This window comes from Colletotrichum karsti (assembly GCF_011947395.1).
Source record: "Colletotrichum karsti strain CkLH20 chromosome Unknown Scaffold66, whole genome shotgun sequence".
Taxonomy (NCBI): domain Eukaryota; kingdom Fungi; phylum Ascomycota; class Sordariomycetes; order Glomerellales; family Glomerellaceae; genus Colletotrichum; species Colletotrichum karsti.
Window position 1 is genome coordinate 115506 of NW_024065966.1, and position 24129 is coordinate 139634.

General features: G+C 55.4%; 6 protein-coding genes across 6 annotated transcripts; 3 read left to right on the forward strand and 3 right to left on the reverse strand.

Moving 5' to 3' along the window:
• Positions 1-1093: 1093 nt before the first annotated feature.
• Positions 1094-4261, forward strand: CkaCkLH20_12851 (regulatory protein; the record flags this gene model as incomplete). Its single annotated transcript, XM_038895563.1, has 1 exon — positions 1094-4261. One exon carries the CDS (start codon positions 1094-1096, stop codon positions 4259-4261), a length of 3168 nt encoding a protein of 1055 aa, XP_038739125.1.
• Positions 4262-4661: 400 nt separating this feature from the next.
• On the reverse strand, positions 4662-6120 carry CkaCkLH20_12852 (uncharacterized protein; the record flags this gene model as incomplete). The annotated part of the gene is made up of 4 exons (XM_038895564.1): positions 4662-5052; positions 5113-5589; positions 5645-5751; positions 5806-6120. 4 exons carry the CDS (start codon positions 6118-6120, stop codon positions 4662-4664), a joined length of 1290 nt encoding a protein of 429 aa, XP_038739126.1.
• Positions 6121-10067: 3947 nt separating this feature from the next.
• Positions 10068-11065, forward strand: CkaCkLH20_12853 (putative myb family transcription factor; the record flags this gene model as incomplete). Its single annotated transcript, XM_038895565.1, has 2 exons — positions 10068-10535; positions 10601-11065. 2 exons carry the CDS (start codon positions 10068-10070, stop codon positions 11063-11065), a joined length of 933 nt encoding a protein of 310 aa, XP_038739127.1.
• Positions 11066-11641: 576 nt separating this feature from the next.
• CkaCkLH20_12854 (protoheme IX farnesyltransferase) lies at positions 11642-13165 on the reverse strand (the record flags this gene model as incomplete). The annotated part of the gene is made up of 1 exon (XM_038895566.1): positions 11642-13165. One exon carries the CDS (start codon positions 13163-13165, stop codon positions 11642-11644), a length of 1524 nt encoding a protein of 507 aa, XP_038739128.1.
• A 521-nt stretch (positions 13166-13686) lies between these two features.
• On the reverse strand, positions 13687-19655 carry CkaCkLH20_12855 (uncharacterized protein; the record flags this gene model as incomplete). Its single annotated transcript, XM_038895567.1, has 4 exons — positions 13687-14394; positions 14453-17052; positions 17109-19133; positions 19184-19655. 4 exons carry the CDS (start codon positions 19653-19655, stop codon positions 13687-13689), a joined length of 5805 nt encoding a protein of 1934 aa, XP_038739129.1.
• A 3052-nt stretch (positions 19656-22707) lies between these two features.
• On the forward strand, positions 22708-23954 carry CkaCkLH20_12856 (transaldolase; the record flags this gene model as incomplete). Its single annotated transcript, XM_038895568.1, has 5 exons — positions 22708-22786; positions 22843-23036; positions 23094-23202; positions 23259-23490; positions 23552-23954. 5 exons carry the CDS (start codon positions 22708-22710, stop codon positions 23952-23954), a joined length of 1017 nt encoding a protein of 338 aa, XP_038739130.1.
• Between the last annotated feature and the right edge of the window lie 175 nt (positions 23955-24129).

Below are 24129 nucleotides of genomic sequence, written 5' to 3' on the forward strand. Positions count from 1 at the left end.
CAACTCCCTGCGCCTATCCCCTGGTCCAAAGGTGCGTACCATGTCCATCTTATTATTCTGCCTTTCACCTATTCGTTCATGATGGATGCGCTGTTCTTTTGCCTCGTGCCGTTCCCCTCCCCTCCCAGTCCTAATCCTAACCTAACCTAACCCCCTCCTGATCCCCTTCCCCATCCTGATCCTGTCCCATTTGGCCCTCCACTGCCCAGCCCACATCCCACTCTATCTCTTGTGCGCCGCTTCCTGTCAACTGTGGGGAGCAGAGGCAGAAACGGAGTCCCAATGCCAGAAACGCGCACAAAACGACTCGTACAAGGCCTTGCCCACTCTTAGCTCAGCCCAGTCCAGCCGAGAGCCCAGCCAGCCTCGACGTGTCCACATAGCAGAGACGGACAGACGCACACATATCCCATACCCACGCACACACGCACACACCACACACACAGATACATGACAGAGAGAGAGAGAGACTCGAGACGAGAACAGCCACGCCGGTGGGAGAGAGCCACAAACACCCGCCGACCCGTCTCCAAAAGACAGAGCCATGGTCAAAATCCCAGCTAGAACTACCGCAAGAACCACCTTCAGAGCCGTACCCGTCATCCCGACAGGGGCCCCAGCAGAGTCAGGCGAACGAATCATCCTTGGCTGAGTCGCTTGCTCAAGGGTCCCCGTTCGATCCAAGATAGCTCTCTTTTTCGCTCCTCTCCTTCTTTTCAACCCGACTTGGCCTCTGGTTCTAACTTCTCGACCTTCTCTCTTTCTCTCTGCCGGGCTGTATCTTCATCTTGCCTCTGTTGTCGTTGTTGTTGAAACTCCCACCACCAACAACGACGACATCACGCCGTTCCGCTTCCCCCACCGCTCTTCTTCCCCTCCACATCTTTCAACCCTCTTCTTTACCCGCAACTCGCTTGTTCTGGAACCTGTTCTACAGCCAACGGCACCGGCGCCGAACAGCTTTCCTGCATGAACATCTTCTAAGCCTTTTCCCCGAGCCTCTGAGGGTTTCCCTCACTTCCTTTCAGCCAACTTTGACTTCGCGCAACTTCCCTGCGACTGTTGAGACAGTCGGGGGTTCGCAGCTGCAGCAATGTCCGGCATGGGACTAACCTCGAACCAGTCAGACCTCTCGCGATTCTCCGACTCGGAGACGGAACAGGATCGGTCCCCTCCCGGAAAATCTCCCGCCGATATCCTCTCCGGCGTCTACCGCGGCTTCAAGAAATTCGCTCCGAGCAGAGACGATTCGTCCAAGCTTTCGAGACAGCCGTCGCTTTCGCATTTGGGTTTCAAGAGCAACTCCCCGAGCTTGACATCCTCTCCATCCCCGCCCCCTTCCGCGAGGCCCACTCCCACCCCCGATCCAGGCTCATCCAAGAACCGTTCTCTTCAGCATGCGAGAAGCTTGAGCCTCCAGAGTAGTCTCGCGAAACCGTTGCCCGAACCGCCACCGGACAATTCTCCAATCGGTCCCGATACTCCGGCCGCCGCCCAATACAACTACGCTAGTCTTGGCGCCATAGACGAGGCTCCGGCCGATGATATGGAGAGCCGCACCAGCACCATGGACTCCGGCGTTTCGGTGGACAGAGCACAAATGTACAGCGGGGGAACAGGATACAACGCCGACATGGCCAGCAGTCAGAGCAGTCTGGCAAGCTCCTCGAGGCAAGATGGAGGTGAAGAGCCAAGGGAAACTCTGACGCCGAGGAGTAACGGTCCTCTGTCCGCAGGCCCTTCGCCCTCGTCGAATCCAGCCAGGGCACCCTCCGCTGCCGGCACACCGACTCCTTCGTCATCCGCACATCTCTCGGGCCTCATGTGCAACGTGCATCGCACGACCGGCAGGGAGCCGCATCCGCTTGTCGGGGCTACAACAACTATCCTCGGTGACAAGCTCTACGTCTTTGGCGGAAGGATCCTGTCTAGGAGCAGGCCTGCCCCTTTGACGTCGGACCTGTACGAGCTAGACCTTATTCGCAGGCATTGGTCCAAACTGGAAACATCCGGCGACATTCCTCCACCCCGGTATTTCCACTCCATGTGCCCTCTAGGAGACACCAAGCTCGTTTGTTACGGAGGCATGTCCCCCACGCCGAACCAGACCGGCACGGGCCCGGATCAGCAGCCCGAGGTGACCGTAATGTCCGACATTTACATTTACGACGTTCCAACGCGGAAATGGACGTTCATCCCCACACCAGAGGCGCCTCAAGGTCGCTACGCACATTGCGCATGCATACTACCCACGTCAGCGTCCTTCACGTCACACAAGGCCCCACTGTCGGCACTCCAACATAACCCCTCAACAGGGAACCCGAACGAAGGAAGGATCGGTGTCAACATCGACGGTTCTGGTGGCGCCGAAATGGTGGTCGTGGGTGGTCAGGATGGCGCCAATCACTACATCGAACAAATAAGCGTCTTCAACTTGCGCAGCCTCAAGTGGACCTCGATCGAACCCCTCGACAAAAGCTGTGGCGCCTACAGGAGTGTCGTCGCACCTCTTCCGCCCTCTGCCACCTCGCGCATCGGCAAGTCGAGTTTGAACGGATTTCAGCGAGACGGCGCCGGCCAAGACTCCCGCGAAGCTGGATCGTCGATGCTCATTTACTCCAACTACAACTTCTTGGACGTCAAGCTCGAACTACAAATCAGATCCTCGGATGGCACCCTGACCGAAAAGCCCATGTCGGGCTCCTACTCGCCTCCTGGCCTGCGATTTCCCAACGGAGGCGTCATCGACACGTACTTCGTCGTGAGCGGTACCTACCTCACGTCCTCAAAACAAGAATACGCTCTATGGGCACTGGACCTGAAGACGTTGACCTGGTCGCGCATTGACGCTGGTGGCGCCGTCTTCAGCCAGGGCAGTTGGAACCGCGGCGTATTATGGAACCGCAGGAACACATTTGTGATTCTTGGCAACCGGAAACGAAGTCTCGTCGATGACTATAATCATCGGCGTATCAACTTTTCCAATGTTTGCATGGTCGAACTGGAAGCTTTTGGCTTCTACGACAACCCGAGAAAGACCAGCCCGATGTCTGGTTTCGTGTCCGCCAGTAGCCCGTACACCGGTCCCGGCTTGAGCTTGGCTAGGAAGGCCGGTTCTACGGCTGGCGGACGTTTCCACTCGAGGGCCTCCGAGGAACTAGGAGAGAAGGCGCTCGCATTGCGCGAACTGTCCGACATGGATATTCTGTGCCTGCACGGAGAAAGGATACCCATCAACTCGAGGATTGTAGCGCGACGATGGGGCCCATACTTTGTACAACTTTTGCGAGAAGGCACAGCGACCCAAGACGGCAGCGACGCCATGACCCTGCGGTCTGGACTCGGAAGCGCCGTCAGGAATTCCGTTCTGACCATTACGCCTTCTCGCCCTACCCACGAGAGCACGAATTCCATCGCGAGCACTGTGATGTCGTCTGGCTCCTCGACTAAACCCCCAAGCACAGCTCCGACTAGTGCCTCAGCGGCATCGTTCTCCCTCCCCGCCGCCGGCAACGCCGACCCGAACACAGTCAACTCGGCCCCGACTCCGAGATCACTACCACCGAACTCGCGGCCGCGGTGCCTTTACCTCCCGCATACCTACCTCACCGTCCAGGCTCTCCTCCACTTCCTCTACACATCGTCCCTACCGCCGCCTTCGTCTCCTCTGTGCACACCTCCTATCCTTTGCTCCCTCCTGCAGATCGCCCGGCCCTACCGAATCGACGGCCTGCTCGAGGCAGTGGTCGAACGTCTCCACGCCCTCCTCGACTCGAGAAACGCGGCTGCGGTATTCAACGCCACCGCCATGGCGGCAGGAGGCGGCCGCGGACTCGACGGCTCGCTGAACCCGAACTTCTTCGTCCCGGTCGACGCCATGGGCTCACCGTTGTACCCCGACGACTTTCAAAATGGTAGCAGTGCGGACTTGCAAAACCTCTCATCCCGTACTGGAGCACTGCGCATTAACACAGCCATGTCCACAGGCCGGCCGTCCAGCGACGAACTCAGCGCGACGACGAGCGTCAGCGGGTCCGAATGGAGCTCCGAGATTGGCGATTCCGAACGCGGCGGCATGCGCGAGGTCTGGAGCGGCGAGCTCAGCTCCGTCATCGGCCTGCAGAAGCGTGGTCTGCGTGGTCTGATGGAGGGCAGGAGAATGCGCGAGCGCACGGGGACCAACTCCGGCACCAGCATGAGCGCGGGCGTGCCGCCGTACGGCGGACAAGGTCGGGTTGGGCTCGGCATCGCCGGGTCATAGATCAAGTTGCAAGAGACTTTGGAGAGAGATGGGAGCACGGGGCGCGGAGGTAATGAACTTATGATAGCATGGCCGAATACAGCATTATTCCCCCCAGGAGCGCTATGCCCGTGATGGAAGTTGAAATCACGGGGAGAATGGGAGAGCGGATGACGGGTTAGATGAAAAGGATGGCTCGTGGCCTGTTGATAGTCAACGCGGAACTTTGTCCGTCGACACGGAATGAGTTTGCAAATGATACATAAAAAAAAGTTCTGAACCGCTTCGTCCTCCTGTCCAAACGCCCATGAGAAGTTCAATGCCCTATACGTGTTTCGTGAATCTTGAGAATGCCGCCCGCCTATCGTCCAGCTCAATGACATGGGTAAGAATGAAAAAACCCCATCTCTCGACATCATTCCTAGCTGGAGAAGGGGCAAGCACCACGGCTGCGACCCTTGAGACACTGGACACCCTCCGCCAACTCCTCGACGCCCTTGCCAACCTTGTCCTGGGGACCAATATCCTCGAACAGGTAGCCCTCGGGCATCATCTTCTCGTTGCCGGGAACGGTGCCGCCGAGGAGACGGGTGACCAAGCCCGTGGGGCCCCACCGGTTCCAGAAGGTGGCCGGGATGTAGTACGGGTGGACGAGGTAGTCGTAGTGCTGGATGCGTCCCGTCTTGGGGTGGGGGTCGGAGAAGAAGACGACGGGGGTGAAGCGGGGGAGCATGAGATGGCGGACGACGAAGCGGCGGAGGATGAGGGCTGCGTAGGCGGTGAAGGAAGCGATGATGCCAGGCTCCGGGTAGCTGTTCTCAGATGTTAGTGTCTTCTCTCATGACTTGTGTGTAACGCGGAAGCAGACTCACCCAAAGGTATCGCGGACGCGGTCTCCCATCAGGACGGTAAAGACCTCCTGGGCGAAGGGCTTGGCGAAGGCCGGGACGTGCCAGATCATCATCTCCATGAGCTGGGCGCTGGGCTGCATGTTGACCTTTGCGGGCTTCATGGCGTCGATCTCGTAGCGCTTGGCCCAGGCGGTGATGTCGTCGGCGAACTCGATGCCGTCGGCCCACGAGTCCCGCGAGAGGTAGCCGTCGTAGCGGATGTCCATGGCGTCGCCGATGGCCTTCCAGTGGGTGCCGACGGCGCACTTCTCCATGTCGGTCAGGGGCCGCCACTCGTAGAGGTTCATGAAGCGGGTGGGCTCGGTGACGCAGACGGCGAGGGTGTAGAGGAAGTCGGCGTTGGAGATCTGGCCGGCGGCCTTGTAGCGGCTGTGGAGGTAGTTCATGCGGGAGAGGGCCTTGAGGCAGCGGTCTGAGGTGGGAGGGTTGAGGGAGAACCTGGGAGATCCATTAGAGGGGGGTTTTGATAGAGGAGGTTGGAGGGGGAGCTTACTCTCCGAAGATGATGGTCGTGTCCTCATATCTCTTCTGGGCGTTCTTGGGGTCTGCCAGATTCTTGGTGGCGACGATGAGCTTAGACATCGTCTCGAAGCCATAGGTCTGGATGGATGGTCAGGACTTGGATGAAGTGGATGAGATGGAGAGGGAACGAACCTTGAAGATGGCGAACTGGAGAGCCAAGGTGTAGAACTTGGGGAACTCGAACTCGATCATGTTCCGGAGGATGATCTGGGCATCATCGTTGGTCATGCGCGCGAGGGAGACTCGGTCGGTGTATCCCATGCGCTTCTGGAGGTTGTTGATGCGTCTGAAGCGGAGCGCGCTGCAGAGAATTACCCATCCTGCGAACAAAGCTGCCAGCATGGAGAGAGTGGGCAGTGTGGCGGGCATGGAGGTGGTATAGTCCATGATGCGCGCGGGAGTGTGGCCTCCAGGGGCTGAGTGAGTGAAGTTTGACTCGGAGTCCATGATGGTATCTGGAGGCGATACGTATGAAGTTGCACGTTGTTGGTGTGGGTAAGTTGTGAAGCTGAGGTGGTTTGATAGATAGAGGTGAAGTAGAGGTAGGTGAGTGGATTGATCAAAGCTCCATTGGTGTTGTGAGGTGGCAAGAGCGTTGGCTGCACGGTTGCTTTGATGAGCAGAAAGAGCGCCGCCGACAAGCGACCGCACCGTTTGATATTAGTGAGTGAAACTGGGCTGGATATTTGTTGTAGGAGAATTTCTGAAAAGTGAGGTGTCTCACAGGCAGCCAAGTGTGGGAGAAGAAGCTGACTAAAGAGGGTGTATTAGGTTGAAGAATTGGGAAATCTGGAGTACTCTGTACCACAAAGTGAGATGATGTTGATTCTTACCTAGCCTGGGACCAAATGGCTGTCCCTGAGACTGCTGGTTCCCAGAAACGGCTGAAGTCGTCAGTCAGACAGCCAGAGTGGAAATAATCCTCAAATAGTGTGAAGAATGAATGCTGCTGACGAAAAGAAACGAAGAGAGGGGGAGAATATGAGGAGATGGAAAAATAAGCAGCAAAACCCAAAGTTCTTTCGACCCCTGTTTGACGTGAACACGAGGAGCCCAAGATGGAGGTGAGATGCAGGGGACCCTTATCGCTTTTGACCAGTGGGTTATCTGGGGTATTCGTACTGGGTGTGTCGACGTGAGGTGAGGGTTGCACCAATCGATGCCTGGAGAAATGGGAAATGCCGTCGGTGGCGGCCCTGTTTCTTTGAATCGGGATATCCGCTATAATCCCGGGACGGCGTATTGAGCGGTCGCTGGTGCTATTGACTGCGTGGTGGGACTGGTGTAGCGTCTTTTCTTCAAGCCGCCGTCGCTGTCAGTTTGAAGTGAAGATGGACGGTGGAGAGTGAGACAAAGAAGTTGTTGATCTGTGGACTAATTATCCCATTCACCGTGCCGAGTGACAACTAGTGGGACCAATTAAGCCTGGAAACGTGGGTGAAGCCGGCGACTTGAGACGAAATTTGCCCAGATAACCGTGGGATAAAAGCACGTGGATGAAGCTCTTCTCTCACCGAGGAAAGGCTGCAACGAAGGATCGCAAGCTCTAACGTGTCTGACCCAAGCCACATAACGCCAAGTTGAGGGCCGGCAGATGGAGGTGCACCCCGCCGTTGATGTGGCACAGAGGCCTGCTATTGGGTTAATTGAGTGCCTTATGCTGACGGTGTGTTTACCCATTTGCTGATTCGCCAGTCGACTCGACTTATAATTGAGGTATGACAGGCACAAAAGGGGCCCTGAAAGATGGCTTCCTATGCTCAAGCTCTAGAGCTAAGGTAGTAGCAACAGCTCTAGACTCAGGGCTTCGTCGGCTTTGCCACCGGCACTTCAATTCGTGCCATTGATCGTCCTGCCCTGACTACATTCTATGTCAGAAACCGAGATGTTGAGGACTCAGTGGCATGCAAGGCTTGCTGCCAGCAACAACATAGTCTTGGAAGGCAAGAGGCAAGGTGAATATCATCTGCCGACCACAACCATTGAGATATCCGGCGAGCGAACCCATACCACATGGCCAGCTGAAGCGTTCAGATCAGATAATTCGTACTTCTGTGGAGATCGAGTACAAGTAGAAAATCACCTCATTTAGTCACAACGATATCGCCTGTATTAGGCCTAGCAGTACTCGGTGATCGAGGTCCAGATTATCATGAAATCTGCCCAGTAAGCGGCGATGAGAAGTGGTGCGCCTTGGATTCGTCTGAACGTGGCATTGCGCTGTACGATACAAGACAATGTGTTTCGACGAGTATCAAAAAGACATGTCTTGGATCTGTCGGTGAGTCTGTGGGCCGTAAACGCGGCGGCTGCTCAGAATAACATCGTCGATGATCTCTGAAGATCTTGCGAGCAAACATTCTATTAACAACACGCGCTTGAGGCGGCGCATCTCGGCCGGTTTGATGGTCTCCCAGTTGATCCAACATCGTCACCCCGCCTTGCGCAGAAACAAGCGCTCGGCTGTGAAGAAACAGAGGGTCGGTCTGCAGAAGTCTCCACGGCAGTTGTTAGAGATAGATTAAATGCATGAGTTTGATCCTTGCCGACATGTTGGTTCCATCGTCGATGATGGAGCGGGTGATGGCGGCAGACCGCTACACAGGCCAAGGTTATATTGCAAGGTGAATGAATGTTGGAGGAAGAAAACACCAAGGACAAGAAATGGAGGGAAAATGGCCGGGAGCTGGCAGTTGACAGTGGAGTGAAAGTGGAGAATTGCCGGCCCGCTGTGGAACGTCGATCAAAGGCGGACTAGTGCGGGCCTATTTCCAGCCCTGGCCACTCAGAGGCCCGACCAAGGTTCATTGGATCCACAATGATAAAGACGACCCACTTCTGCTTCCAGGCGCGCGTCTAAATTCGACCTTCAATTTCGTTGCTTCCACCTTTGACAGCTTTGCTTCGCTTCACTCTCGCCTTTTCGCTCATTTAATTCTCCATTCTAGTACGTATCTCAGTTCCAAGTGGCTCGTCCAGAACATCCGTCCTTATGCCAGATGATATGCAACATCCCGTCTGCTCTGTCAGGTACCCGTCGAGGATGACCGTCCTCTATTCGTTACTGGCCCCCTGATGGATTCCGCAGATCGAAGACGAGCATCTCTGCCCAGCTTGGTGTCGCACCCTTGCTGTTTTCATTGCTGTTGTAGTTGTTGTTGCTGCTGCTGCTGCTGCCGTCCCCCAACGCATACGGCCATTGCCCATCTCCATTGATGCACGTCTACGGCAAGGCAGCTTGGCTTACCCTGCCGCGCGGGCGCTCATAGTCGCCCACTTCCAATGCAATGCGACAACCCTGCCTCATTTCGTCCTGGACCCCATTGGTCATCTCGCCGCGGACGTGGGGTCTCAAAGAGACCTCTCCATACGTCTCTGGCGGCTCGAGACTAACACCATCTCGCCTGCTTGCCCGCAAAGACCGATCGACGGCCGACCCCACGCATGTCGTGGCATGATCCAGCCCTAAACACTGACGAACCTCTCCAGATGGAACCTCGCCAGCGCGGCAAGGCTGGCGCCTACTCATACCCAACAGCTGTTTGCTAATTTCGACCCTCTTTTGACGGCCCCGCGGTCTCTTGTCCCCGTCTGAACCGTCTGCTCCCTTCTTCGGGACCCCGGTACCCGTCCGATCCCGCCAAGGTCCCATCGTGCTCGTGAGGTAGCCGCCCTTCAGACCCGGCCAGTTCTACGCGCCCAACTCCAGACAGACGCCCATCTTCAAGACCTCTCCAGCCAATGTCTGCCGTCCTTCCTCTCGCCATCCGCTCTTTCGGACACACGAGACGGGTTTCATGGCATCTCTGGCAGCTCTCTCGCTGTTGTTCAGCCCAGCTGTCCTGTTTCACATTCCCAGCACCCCGGTCTCATCTCGACTGCGCTTCTGCGTCTCTTTGTCGACCCGCCAGCTCGTGATGTTGCTTAAAGTCGGGCCCTCTGTCCGGCTTCTCGACCATCTCTCGACCTTGTGTTCGTCTGTCTATCAAGCAATCTCAATCCATCTCACAACATTTCCTTTTCCGTCTCATTTCCTTTTTCCTTTTCTCTTTCCTTCAAAGTCTTCGTCATCGTCATCGTCGTAGCATTTCCTAAAGCCAGATTTCCTACCTCTCTTCTGACTTGCATCCATCTCCATTCGCTCTTCGCTATTACTCTATACCCATCATCGACCTCTCCGGATACTACCTCCAGGCGAGGCGAGGCGCACCCACCGAGAAACTTTCGCTTTCGACATCTTTCCGCAGCTTAATTCTGTAATCTGCACTCGTTTTACTTACAACCTCTACGAAAGCAACGCCAGAGTTGCTTCACTCTCCTCGAAGCTTCTCACGAATAACATGCCCAAGCATACGCGGGCATCCAGCTCGAGTCACAACCGCTTCCTCAACTCTATGCCCGTTTCTCTCGCCCCCGCGGCGAACCCCATCGCCATGTACAACCAGCGTATGACCATGCCGCAAAACGCCTACTACACCATGCCCTCGTCATCGGCTCCGATGCAACATCAGCCGCAGCCGACGTACGAAAGCTACGCCCCGGTCGCCGCACCCCCTGTATCGGTCCCTCCTCTGCAACACCGCGCCTCCTCGGGGGCCTGGACCCCACAGGATGACCAGCAACTCCTCACGGCCCGGTCCCAGGGTCTCAACTGGGGTCAGATCCAGATGGCGTACTTCCCGAACAAGACGCCCAACGCCTGCAGAAAGCGTCACGAGCGTCTTATGGAGCGCAAAGGCGCCGACGACTGGGACAACCGCAAGTTCGAACGCCTCGCCAAGGAGTACATGAACGTCCGCAAAGAAATATGGTCTATCCTCGCAGCCCGCACCGGAGAGAAGTGGGGTGTCGTCGAGGCCAAGGTATGTCGAGAGCCTCACATCATCTCGTCCAAAGAACACCTGCTAACTAACACCTCTTCTTCCAGTGCATGTCCAACGGACTCAAGAACCTTCAAAGTGCGTCTCGCGCCGCGGCCAGACGGGAGCGCCTGGAATCGGGGCAGCCACTACCACCTGGGTATGACGATGACAGCGGCATCAGCGGCCTCGGGTTAACCGACGACCTAGACGCGTCCTATAGTAGCCCGGAGACCGTGTCCTCTGGACACTCTGGGAGCGGCGGCAGCACCACCTCGGCCGCCGGCTACGTCACCTCCTTCAACCATCTCCAGCCTCTCCATGCCGGGCAGTACGGCTACGGCCACACGGGTGCCCATCACGGATACAACAGCTCCGTCTCCTCGAACGCCTCCGTCAACGGCGGATACCCCGGCCAATCGCAATCTCCCAGTCCTTACCTCCATCCTCACGGCCAGAGACTGCCGAGCGTGGACATGGGCATCGATGCCATCATCAACCGGCCCGGCGGTGGTGCACAACAACCCATGTAACGACCTTTTTCCTTTACCAGAATGACTGAACGCTCGTTTACAACATCATTCGAATTCGGTCGGAGGTTTCTTTCGGTTTTATGCCGTCTTTTCTTTTTACTTTCTCGTTTCAGAGTGGCGTTCCAGGCGTTATTGGGACTACGTACCGATACAACGGATATACCGAGGGCAAGAGGATCGGGCGCACTGTTTTGTCAGGTTGCTTGCGAGAGATGGGATAACAGCACAACGGCAAAACGAAGTGCCCTTGGTAATGACGATCGATGGGCGGAAGAGCACCTGAGGGGTCATGAATTCAATGTGTGTGTGTGTGTGTGTACAATAGCATCTATAGATACCAAGAGGATGGGGTCTGGTATGAAAAGGGGCGGAGACATGCAATCGAATGCTTTTTGGACTTCACTCTACGCATCCACGCGGACAATCATGGGCCACTTCGATGAGGCGCAAAAGGTACGGAAAGAGTAGATTCGGTATCTTGACCAGATACACCCACCAAGGCCGTAACGGGCCCGCTTCTATCCTTGACAAAGGAGCATACTATGATACATGCAAGTTCTACACTTGCCCCTACCGCTATCTATCGCGCGGAATGGGCGGAGCAACAGGCATCTCTTCCAGCTCGTCCTCCCACTCGTCGTCGTCGTCCTCGGTACCCATGACACTATTCCACACACGACTCCACATGCCCTTCTTCTGGAGCAGCGCCAAAACCATGACGACAGGCAGATGCCAGACACTGGCCCAAAACAGACCCCTCGCCGAGCCCTTATGGCCCTCGTACTTCCAGAACCTCACAGCCTGCCACGAAAGCCAACCGTTGACCGACAAACTCGTCACAGCAAAGCTCCACTCCGTCACGCCGGCGGCGCAGAGCGCCACGCAGAGGGGGATGAAGGCAATGCTGTAGCGCAGCGCCACGCGGGCGTTGCGGGCCGGGTTTGTCCACGCAAGCATCCGCAGTCCGGCCGCCTTGTACTCTTCCCTGATGGGCCATGACAATGCCATAAAGTGCGGGAACTGCCAGGCAAAGAGGAGACCGCCCATCAACCAGCCGCCAATGGAGCTACCGTCGCTGGCCAGGAGCAGTTCCCGCCACGACCCGTCGCCCGACGCAGTCTCGCCTGCTGCCGCCGCCCAGCCCATGAGTGGGGGAATCCCACCGACGACAGCGCCCAGCCATGTGTTTGCTACGCTCATGGCCTTCATCGGCGTGTACATGCCGGCGTAGATGACGATGTTGGCGCCGCCGAGGAATGCGACGGTCGGGTTGACGCCGAAGTAGAGCGCACCCACACCGGTGACGGCGGTCGCGACGGCGAACATGACCGCGGCCCTCGTCGAAAGCAATCCTCTGACCAGCGGACGGTTCCTCGTTCGGGTCATCTTGGCATCGGTCGATTGCTCGTACAGCATGTTGAGGGAGTTGGCCGAGGCGGAGCACAGGGCGGTGCCGGTGGTCAAGAAGAGCAGCGTCAGCGGGCTGAGCGAGGGCGACTCGGTGATGGCGGGGGAGAGGAAGGCGGGGACGGGGTATACAGCGTAGGAAGCCATGGCCGTCAGCACGACGAGCGCCGAGAGGCGGGGCTTCGAGAGGGAGAGGAGGGTCGAGAAGATGCGGCGGGCGGAGTGGGCGGGTTGTCGCTCGGCGACGCTCGTGAGGGCGGAGGAGGCATCTTGAGGGAGAGGGACTTCGGGTGAAGAGGACGCGGCGGCTTCAGCGGCGGCTTTGCGTCTCGCGGCTTGGCGGCGACGATGTGGAAGTTCGTGGTTTACGTCGAGGTGGTTCGTCTCGGCGCGGGGGTTTGTCGAAGAGGAGGAGGACGAAGAGGAAGCGATCGAGGCCGAGGCAGAAGAGCTTCTACTCCCTGACTGTCGAGGGCGAGGGTTCGCGCGATCCAGGACGCTGTTGGAAAGGAAGTAACTCGCGCCGAGTCGCACAGCGGGCGCCGCCTTTGGTGCCGTGGTCGAGGCAGCTCGTCTCGGGATCAATGGCGACGAGAAGACGCCTCGAGGGAAGCCCGAAGCTTGGCGGATGCATTGTCGACACACATTATCAAGACGGTAAGGGCGCAAGAGCGTATTGGGAGCTGGCCGCATGGTTCTTGCTCTTCTCTGCGCTCATGTCGGCCTGGTGTGGTTCGGGTGGCCAAGGGCGGTCGGCGGCGGAGAGTCGCTCGGTCTCTCACTGAGCCATGCGAGGCGTACGCGGGTTCCGGGCTCGTAAGGTAGGGCGAGAGTGACTGCGAGGGGCTCTGGCCGGGGAATTGGCTGTGACGTCGAGTCGGGTCAGGTCGAGTCGAGAGATGATCGGGGAAGACGCAACGAGAACAGGACGACAATCAGGCGGACGACACGGCCTTCACAACTGAAAATATTTGGCCAATCAGACGTCGGTTGATGGAGACCACAAAGTGGTCCCACCTTTCCGGGGCTCTGACCCGCTTCGGCGACCGGCGGGCAACTTGCGGCATCCGACAGCCCGACATCTACATCATCATCACCGGGAATTGTCGAGGGGCCTTGGCTCTTTTACAAATGGAACCATAATAATTGCAAATATATCTCTACCCATCCAAAAAGACACTCAGCTACCTGAAAGTCCGATCGATCTATCACTCTCAAGCTTCCTCATCTTCACCCTCATTCTGGCCCTCCGCCACCTTCGGTCTCTTCGACGGCCTCTGCTTGGTCTTGTCGCCCGTTTGCGCCGCGCCCGAATCATCGCGCTTGCGCTTTCCGCCAGACCGGTTGCCCTCGTCATCAGATTCCGGCACCAGCTCGCTCGGATCCGCCTGGCTTAGGTCGTCCTCCTCTCCGTTGTCCTGGTATGTCGGGTCGCGAGGAAGTCCTGGCCCCCGCCAAATCCTACGTTTCTTTCTTTGTATGACTCCGTGCTCGTCTGTCTCTTCGTACTCCTCCCACACCTCTTCCTCTGCCTCCTCGTCATCCTCATCGTCCTCTTCCCCGTTATCTTGGTAGTCTTCATCGCCGTCGTCCTCGTCCTCGTCCTCATTCTCGGCCTCATCCTCTTCCTCATCATCGCTGTCCCCGGGGAAAGGAAGGCCAAAGTTATCGCTCATCTCGTCATTGTTGGGATCCTGGAACCAGTACGCGGTACCGCGGTTAGATCCCTGCGTCGGGCAAAAGGTCCCCTCTAGCTCGGGATGCTTCCTAAGAAACTTCTTCCTGAGCGTGGAGATAACAAAGTTTCTGGGTTTCTTGATCCAACCGGCACGGCTTGGAAGCTCCGGCATCCCGTCGGCATCATACGTGACCTCGCCTTCCTGTGCCGGGATTCGGCAACTGCGGTTCGGGTCCGAGTGGGCCTGTGGGAAAATGCAAGGTCAGCGATGAAACAGCGTGGTCCAAGTCGATTTGCCTTACGTTTATTTGTGTTTTCCTGTCCGGGTCACCGTTCCTGATTTTGGAAGAAGCTTTTCGGAAGCATCGCGAGCAGTACATGTCATCGCTTGGGTCAAAATCAGACTTGGCAGTTTTTGCCGCTTTTGCAGTCTTCGACTTGGGCTTCTTCGGCTTCTTCGGCTTGGTCTTTGGAACTTTCGTTGTCGAAGTCGTCGGCACCGGGACTGGGCCCGTTGGCTTGGGTTGGGTCTTTGGCGGCTTTGTGGTTGAACTCGGCGGCACAGGGACCGGACCAGTCGGCTTGGGTTGGGTCTTTGGCGGCTTCGTGGTTGAACTCGGCGGCACCGGCACCGGTCCTGTGGGCTTGGGTTTCGTCGGCGGCTTTGATGTGCTGGTCGGCACGGGCACTGGACCTGTGGGCTTGGGCTGGGTCTTGGGCGGCTGGGAACCGCCGCCCGCAAGATCTTCTTCCAGCTGTCCATCTGTTTCGTTATCTTGTTCCTCCTCGTTGTTATCAGGGACTTCGTGGCCGTGACTAGTCTCGACGCCCTCCATGGCTTGTGTCTCAGACCCAGGCTCTTGAGGAGGGTTCTCGCTCGGTTCAGGACGAGATCCCCCAGGCTGAGCAGGCGGCGCGCTGTTTGTGCTCCCTTGCCCAGGCCCATTACCCGGTCGAATTCCTGCGAATGGTTTTCCCGGAGGCCTTATGAGCATACCCGGAATGGGGTGTTTTCCCTCTCGTATCCTCTGCTTTCTTCGCTCCTCATCCGCGGCACGCATAACAGCCTCCCTGTTCGGTCGCATGCCGCCCACAAAGTCTTCAGAAGCATGCGCTGCTTCCATGTGACTGTTCCATTGCTGCTGGCTCATGAATCCAACCATGGCCCCGCACTTTTCAAAGTATGGACATCGCTTGTCGCGTCGATCCAGAGCATTCTCATTCTCGGGATCCCACAAGGTGTGACCCGGACCGAACGGCCCTTGCACTACGGGAGGGGGAGCTCTCTTCTCGGCAAGAATGTCCCAGAGTTGGAAGACGTGACATTCCATGTGTGCGACCTGGAGCCTCCGATCTTCATATTCCCCAAGCTCTGGCTGTTCTTCACGCACCTCCTTGGGTCTTTGGAAGGACAAATGGCACAGGGGACACCTTGGCAGCGGTATGCCATAATGCTTCGTCTCAAAGTGCGCAAGAACTTCGGATGGCGTGAGTCCGAATAGGGGTTCTCGACAGCCGTAAGCTGTGCACTCAGAGGGGGGGTCTTGACACGGGTGTGGCCCTGGTTTGTCGTGCCACGCCAATGGATGGCTCAAGTATCGAGATGGGCCACGAGGCCGCGAAAAGTTGGTGAGCTCATTGGAGGCTTGTTCACCCAGGAAAAGCGAATCTGACGGTTGGTCCCTACCGTTCCAGTAGCTCTCCGGGTAAATGTCGAACGGAGTAATGTTCGGAGGCTTCTTGGCAGTACAATCGGTGATATGCTTCCTGATCTCTTCCACGTGTTTCTGGACACCATCTTGGACAAAGCTCTTCTGGCAGTAAGGACAGAAGCAGCCCACATCGCCAAAGAAGCCTCCGCAATGTTCCCGATGGCGGTCGATGGCATCGTCGGGGAGCTTCTTCAGAGAGAGTCCGCACTTGACGCAGTATGGCTTCCCAGCATGGGATGTCCCTCTGCATCGGTGTGGGTAATCGTCGTAGGGTGCCAGCTCGTCCCTGTCGCTCAAGGAGTTCCAGACGTTATCGCCGCACGTCTCGCAAAAGGTACACCTCCCAGCACCCTCCGCTAAAGGCACACAGCACCGATCATGGTGATCACGCTCCGTTTTGCCGCTAAGCGTTTGGTGGTCGCGACCGCACCGGTCGCAGAATCGGTACTCGGACTCTTTGCTGTTAGCCTTTGTTGGCGGACTGGGCTTTGGAGGAGGCCCGACTGGAGGCCGCACTCGTTCGGCGATCGTGGCTGCGGACAAGATATCTTGAGCACGTTCGACCGCAGCTTGGCCGGAAAGTTGTTGTCTCTTAGCGGAGGGTGTTGGCTGCGGCATGTCCAGAACCTTCCGGAATACGTCCTCGTGTTTGGTTTTGAAGTGGTCCTCCTTTTGCTTCCAAGACCAGTGTTGAAAAAGCTGTTCACTGCACCAGGGACACCTGTCTCCAACATGTGAGCCCTCCAGATGCTTCAGGAATTCCTCCTCCTGGTCAAGTCGGTATGCATATCTGCACCCCTCATACGGACATCTGGAGAGGCGGTCGAGTACCATGCCACGCATCGTCCAAAGATCGCTTTGAAGTTGACGTTGCTCCGTCGACGTAAGAACGGCCTTCGACACCATTGGAACTCGGGTCCCTCCAGTCCGCATGATTTGCTCGACTGCTGGCGCGTTGATCGGGATAGCTGGATTGTAAACGCCCTTATCGAAAATGCCGGGCTGTTGCGCCCATGTTCTCTCACGGGGCTCCATACGAGACTCTGTTGTCCTTCGCGGACTTGGCTGCTTTTTCGGAGGCATGACGAAGTGCTCGCTGGGCTGTGAGAGGGTTGGGTGCCCCATTTCTCGACGGAATGGTGTCACCTCTCCATATCGAGGACCCCATTCACACTTTTCCAGTTGTGCCACTGTGATTCTCGTAGTTAGTAACGCTCGGCAGGTCGTGCGAAAGTATGTATCTTACCATAGTCGGAAGCATCGTCCTTCACAACGGTGACACGCACCTCTGTAGCGATGATGAGACGTCTTATCATCGCCAGCTCATTGTTGGAAGCATTTGCTCTGAGAACAAACTGAGACTGGTTCCAGTAGCGTTCGTCAATCACTGGCTCGATGAGGATGGAGTCTGTTCCAGGCTCGTACGTCTTTTCGGGGTGACCTTCGTACAGCCTACGGATCTTGGACTTGAACGAATCCATTCTATGCGTATCGACGTTGAAGTCTTCATGGCTGCTGTTTGCATCCCCGAGACGGATTCTGCAAGCTTCATCGTCGTCCATAGGTTGAACGACGAAGAATCGACAAGCCTCACTCGGGTCTTCGACAGCTTCCTGAATGAACTTGGAAATGGCTTGCTGGTCTTGGCTTTCGGCGTTCACGGCCAGGTGGTTCCATCGAACTGGACGACGACTACCAGCAGGGTAGATCGTGCTGCTGAAAAAGTCTGTTCCGCGCCATATCCGGTAGTAGGAAGGTCTGAGGGGAATGTGTGCATTCCTGATGAGCGTCTCAAGTGTCCTGCGGGCCTCTGGGTACGGGTCGTCAGAGCCTTCTCGACGAAAGCATTGTCGCATCTGCAACATTTCAGATGTGGCGAGTCTTCCAGGCAAATGAAAGATGACGGAACCCTCGGCCAAAGGGTGCGTGGCAACGTTGAATGGCCTGGAGCCGTTGCATCGGGGGTGCATCATTTTCCACAGCTCATGATCGATCTCGAGGCCGCCGAACCACTGCCTTGCAAATGATCTCGAAGTTGAGAACTCATTGGACAGGCGTATATCGCAGTCGCTCTCACCCGGCTCTTTCGGGCGTCCTATAAGGACTTCCTGGGCAGTCTTCAAGAAAGGCATGTAATGGTTGATGCCCCAGGGTTTCGGGGTTGGCCAACGTTCCCCCTCTGCTTCAGTATGGAAGAACTTTCCGCGATTAGGCATGCCCAAGTAGGAGAGGTTCTCTTGGCCTTGACTGTCAACATGCCTCAACTTGACCAAATTCCACAAAAATTCGCTTTCCGTGGGCGCGAAATCAGTCGGGGTGGTTTCCCCTTTCCTATGGGTGAACCACACGCAATCGCGGTTTGACTTCTGTTCGTCGACGTACTGAGCCACTTCGCCTTTCGAGATATCCCGTATGGTGGTTTCGAAAGAGCGTTCGATTTTCCCGCCATTTCGGCTGATATGCGCAAGAATGACATCGCATTGGTCCCGTTGCTTCAGAGAAAGCAGCTTTCGGGTAGCTTCCTGGAGAGTGGAAAGGTTTCCCGAGTCGAACGATACTCGGCCCTGGAAGCCGAACAACTGAACAAAGGTATCAGCTGAAGGAGTCGATGTGCTGTATGTCGACTGGACTTTTGGGCCGAACGAAGAGGGAGGGAAATAACCTCCGAATGACTGTGGGTTGGAACCGGCAGGAGGAGGAGCAAACCCAGAAGGGCGGGGAGGTACGAATCCTCCAACACTGCTGGAAGGATTGGGTCTTTGACCACCAGCTGTCACACCAGCGTGAGACGCCGTCGGCTGCGTGCTGGCCGCGGGCTTGGGGGTTGGAGTGCTGAAAATACCTCCGGCCGCAGACTTGGGGGGAGAAGTATTGAAAGTACCACCATGGGTCGATTTCGGAATCGGAAGCAATTTGGACTGAGGGGCGCTGGGGGTGTTTGTCCGGCCAGGGGCGGGCGCATTTGATGTTGGATTCGTGGATGAGAGTCCAAAGAGCTTGGTATGGCGATTCGACGTCGGCAATTTGCTAGAAGATCCATTGCCCTTGTCTCCAAACACTTTAGAGACCAGTCCGGGGCCTGAAAAGAGCTGTCGCCGAGGTTGTTTCTCCATATCCGGCATATCGTGATCGCCATCTTCGTTGTCGTCGTCATCTAGACCTCCACCGCGAAGGCTTAGGCCTTGAGAATCAGACTCCTGAAGGTCAAAATCGGTCGCTCCAGAAAGCTGCGACGCAGGCACAGGTATGGTGCTGTAATGTGCTTCCGTCCCTATAGACAATTGTCAGCATCTTATCAAATTTCGTGCGTTGGTTTCAGACCTCTCATGTTGTCATGGCCAAAGTTCCGCCGGTCGTGAGCCGTGAGGAAGTGCAGCGGCGGGCAAACCTCTGCTTCGTGGAGGTCCTCCCAGTCGTCGACGTCAAAGGTAGGCTTACCCTGGCCGAACAGATGGGACAGGACCGGTTCGACGGGCAGACCGAAGTAAAGCATTGTAAACTTGGTGGCCAAAGACAGAGGATGGCCTTTGAATCTGCCTTGGAAAAGGGCATGGTATCGCTCGGTGTTGTCTTCCTGGCACTCTCTAAGGCTTCGAGGTTGAGTGGCGGGCAGGAACAGCTTTTTCTCATGGTCTGTAAAGTGGTCGTCCAAAATCTGTTGAATGCGTACAGTAGGGTCCGAAAGGATGCTCTTGAATTCGTCCTCGATGGTTTTCCAAGCCTCGTCAGTTGGTCTGATGAGAGGGCTGTAGCGATCCGTGGGCGGACGCATGCTCCTCCTCGTGTCGGACATGGTGCGATGAAGGGAAAGTTGACAAGAAAGAAAACAGACTGACGAGAATTCGGATAAGGAATGATGAAAAGAAAGTGAAAAGCCAGGAGAGATGGGTTGCGTTAACAAGAACTGCTGAGAAAGGCGAGCTCATATGAATGAAACGGCCGCGAGGGACGTCGCGAAATCGGCATGACCTTCCCAAGGGATTTGACATGCCTTTGAAAGACCATGGTCATTCAGGTGTTCCCTCGTGGCAGTGCTCCTTTGAACCTTTGATACCATTTCTGTATTGTTTCCCGAGGAGTCGAGTGACACAAACAGGGCCGTACTCTAAGGGAGAGGAAACTGCCACTTCAAAAGATCCGAGTGCATGCTGAACGTAAAAATTATCAATCTTAGTGATGTTCTATTGCTTAATGAAAGTCGATGAGAATGGAGCAGAACCGTTGATGGAGAAACCTCTCCTTCTGGTTTCGACACACTTCCAAACATGAGAGTGGACTTCGGCAATCGCGATATACCTCAATGCGAACGCCCATACATACCAAGACTCGCAAAGGACCGACCACAAACAATGTGAATGTAGCTTTGGCCGATGACCGAAAACGGATCGATGAAGCATCGCGAGCAAATAAAGAACCCTTCGAGGATTGAACTGAATGCTTTCGTCTTCGGGATCATTGATCCATAAAATTGAATGTAAGTTAAGTCGTCGCCAAATGATACAGCGGTTGGAGCACAGAACAAAGACATCCAGATAGCATTGTCGCTAACAATGGAACGTTTTCGTCTCACTATACGAGATTCATCGATTGTTATCCAAGCGAGGAAGTTTTGGGCGCGACAAGCCCAAAAGAGGTCATGGCTGTTGCTGTCGTCCTCGAGGATTTGACGACAACAATTGCCTCCACTGGCAGTGCATGGACAGCTTCACCTTTGCAACTCAACACGTATCCATACCCATTTGAAAACTCGAGATGCCACTTTCGGAATATGAAGTCACCGGGATTCATATCGTCAGTAAGTACCATCCGCCATCCCTTGCCAAATCGCTGTATCTAGTCGCCAGATGCTGCCCCCAGGTCTCATCAAATGTCTCCACGCCGGTGGCATCCATACCAACTCCTTCGGCCATGCGCTGCAGAATGGCAAACACCCTCCCTCTACAATTTTCATCGATATGTTTCATTGCGTAAGCTGTAGGAAAATGCAATGTCCACACGTCAGCGGTGGCCACATGGCACTGGTGGCGATGGCTTCAACCGGCAATGTTCCCAACTACCAAGGTCGCTCGAGTCGACCCACAGGGCCTTGGAAATGCCGACTTGAAGGGACAGAACCGACTTCGTTAGATTTTACATAAAAATTATACCTCCGTGCCATCGTTATAGAACAAAAAACTGCCCGATCGATATCACGCATCGAATAATACGATAAAACCTCAACATCAACGTTGACAACAAAAAGTCAGTACAACGGCCTCAAAGTGGAAAGAAAAAGACACTGGATCTCTTCGGTCTTACCCATATCAATACTTAACAATGTCACTCGGCGAGAAGTCAATACCGGGCTCGTCTAGCGCGCTCGACGGTCGCGCAGTTGCACACTCGCCTACTGACTCTGCCCATCCCCTCAACAACGACAACGACGCTCCTGATGGTGGGTTTCGCGCTTGGATGGTCGCCGCCGGCGCTGTAACAATATTTTTCTGCACTATTGGTCTTTCCAACTCATTTGTTATCTTTCAGGAGTACTACATGACGCATCAACTACAGGGCGAGTCCGCTTCCAACATCTCGTGGATTGGTTCCACACAATCCTTTCTTTAATTCTTCACCGGCATGCTTGCTGAAACCCTGTTTGACCGTCATGGCACTTTGGCAAGTGCAGTTCCTATTTGCATTACGAGAAGTTAAGGGTTGGATTGGTGAACATTAACACCATCTTCCAGGTTATATGACGAACGCAGTTTTATACGCATGATAATATAGAACATGAAACCGCAAAAACTCGCTCAATATCCCCGCTCCTCTGAAAGTGCGTCAAGCGGCGTACGATTGTCATCGCTGAGGAATCGGAGCCGCACCTCGCCTTCCGGCAGCTTACCTGACGCGCTCCGCTCCGTCCCGGCGCCGGATGGTAGGGCTTGTGGATCCCGAGGCCCGGGGCGGGGTATAGATAAGATAACACTGAAAGGTAGCAAGCAGTGTTAAGTCAGGGTACAAACCGAACCTCGCACATAGCGCTTCGCCTTTCCTCAAAAGAAAAGAAAAGAAAATCCCACCTTGGCCGCCGAATGTCAACTGTTTGGACCACTTTTTGCTTCAAGCTTCCATTCTTACACGCTGATAAATGCAAGATCCAGAGGGTTCATGGCTTCAAACATGCCACTTACACAAGGCAACTTTCCCGAATAACATGGCAACATCAACTCGGAAAACTTGCCCAATTGCTCTCGCAGGTACGCTAGGGTGACAGAACTCCGCATCACGGAGGCCCGGTGCGGGTGCGGATGCTCTATGGATGCTCGACAGAACCTTCTGGGGACCCCACGTTTCTGTCACAACCCACTCCTCCTTCATCAACATTGGCAACCGGTTCCGTTGCTAAGTATTCGCCCTGCAACTGCGTTGCCGGAGAAGTTGTTTTTGGGAGGTCATGCATTTGCGCTTACGTTTACCGTCACAAGTGGCGCGCCCAGAGGCCTGAATCGGCGGTCCCTGAGAGAACCTTTGCTGTTCGCCGATACTTGCTCGTCTTATTGCCTTTGGTGTTTGAAGGCCGTACTGTTTAACACCACTCCATTTGAGAACAGTGGAGAGAAGTGCGGGGTTCTTGCTGTGTATCGCCAGCACAACGCGTTCTTATAATTGAAGTCACAGCAATCATCTCAGTCTCCGGTCAATCCTGAGTCGATATCAGCATATCGCCTGCTTCTGTTCTGCCTTGTTTCTCTTGTACAAAAAAACTTCGATACCGATTTCAGTGTCTCCATTGCCTTGCTGCTCGAGTGAAGCTTCGTTCCCATCCACCTTACCCTGAGTGCCCAACGTCGACAGCACTTGTCACTATGGCCTCCCAATCCGACTCTCTGCTGGGCAGCCTGAGATCTACAAGTCAGGTCGACTGTGATACCCTAGACGTGGAAGGTAGCCATTCTCAAACAAATGCCACACTATTCAATATGATATTGACCTTCCTTCAGTTGCTAAGGAACTCGGACCCTTCGTGGACTGTACCTCGAATCAAGCCATCGCTCTCGGTGAGCTCACCAAGCTCACACCCGACGGTAAACTTCATCATGAGCAACTCATACGAGATGCCGCAAAGGATGCACAGGGTTGGGCCAAGACCACCTGGCCTGATATCGACCCCGTTCTTCTGGCGGTCGAGATTATGGTAAGTACTCGCATAGCGAAGAAAGTTCATGCAACCGTTTTGCTAATACGACAAAAGATGGTCAGGCTATCGCTGCAGTTTGCGCCGTACTTGACTGGCTACTTTCACATCCAGACCAACACCAATTTCTCATACTCAGTCGAGAAGACTCGCTACAATGCCGAGAGTAATTTTTCGGCCGCCCCATTACCATCTGAGCGTACCACTCACTTTCACTCTCAGGAATCGTCGAAATGTTCAAGACGATCGAGCCTAGCTTTGACGTCAAGCGAGTATGCATCAAGATTCCCTCCACCTACGAGGGCATCGCTGCGTGTAAGATCCTCGAGCAAAAGGGAATCGCTACTTTGGCGACAACCATGTTTTGCATGGAGCAAGCCGCGTTGGCTGCTGATGCCGGCTGCACATACATCGCCCCCTACGTCAATGAGCTGAAGGTGCACTTTGTGCCCGGGTGAGTATCAGCCTGTGTCAGTTGGCATCTACGAGTATAGACTGACTTGCCGGTTGTTCAGCTACATCGATGAGCACAAGGCTTTCGACTTTTGCAGACAAGCTCAAGCATACTACATCGAGACGAAGGCCAAGACGCAAGTGCTGGCTGCCAGTCTTACTTCAGTGGCGGAGGTGGTCCAGCTTGCTGGCATCCAGCACGTGACTGTGTCGCCGCCTCTGCTCCGAGGTCTCGCTGCGCAGCCGGCTTTGTCTTGGACGGAGAAGATTGGCGCCTACTTTGCTGCCGGTCCGGACAAGAAGTGGACTACGGATTTCGGGGCGGCTCTGAAGGACGAGAGTGAGTGGCGCATCGCCTTCACGCGGAGCGGCAACGGCAAGTATGAGGAGAAACTCATCCAGGCGATCAACATCTTCTGCGAGTCGCAGGCTGGTCTTGAAGAGCTTGCCCGCCGCTATTTGTAAGCAGCTGGCTAGCTGTCGTCGTTGAACCTTCCTCCGACATGTCAAGATTCTACCCAACTCTTGCGTAGGCATACCACAATGAAGTTTTCAAATAAGTTGAGCGTTGAAGCAAGTCTTGCGACGTACTGTCTAGTTTGAGCTGTCGCAATCATGTCAAGTTCGCACCAAGGGAAGG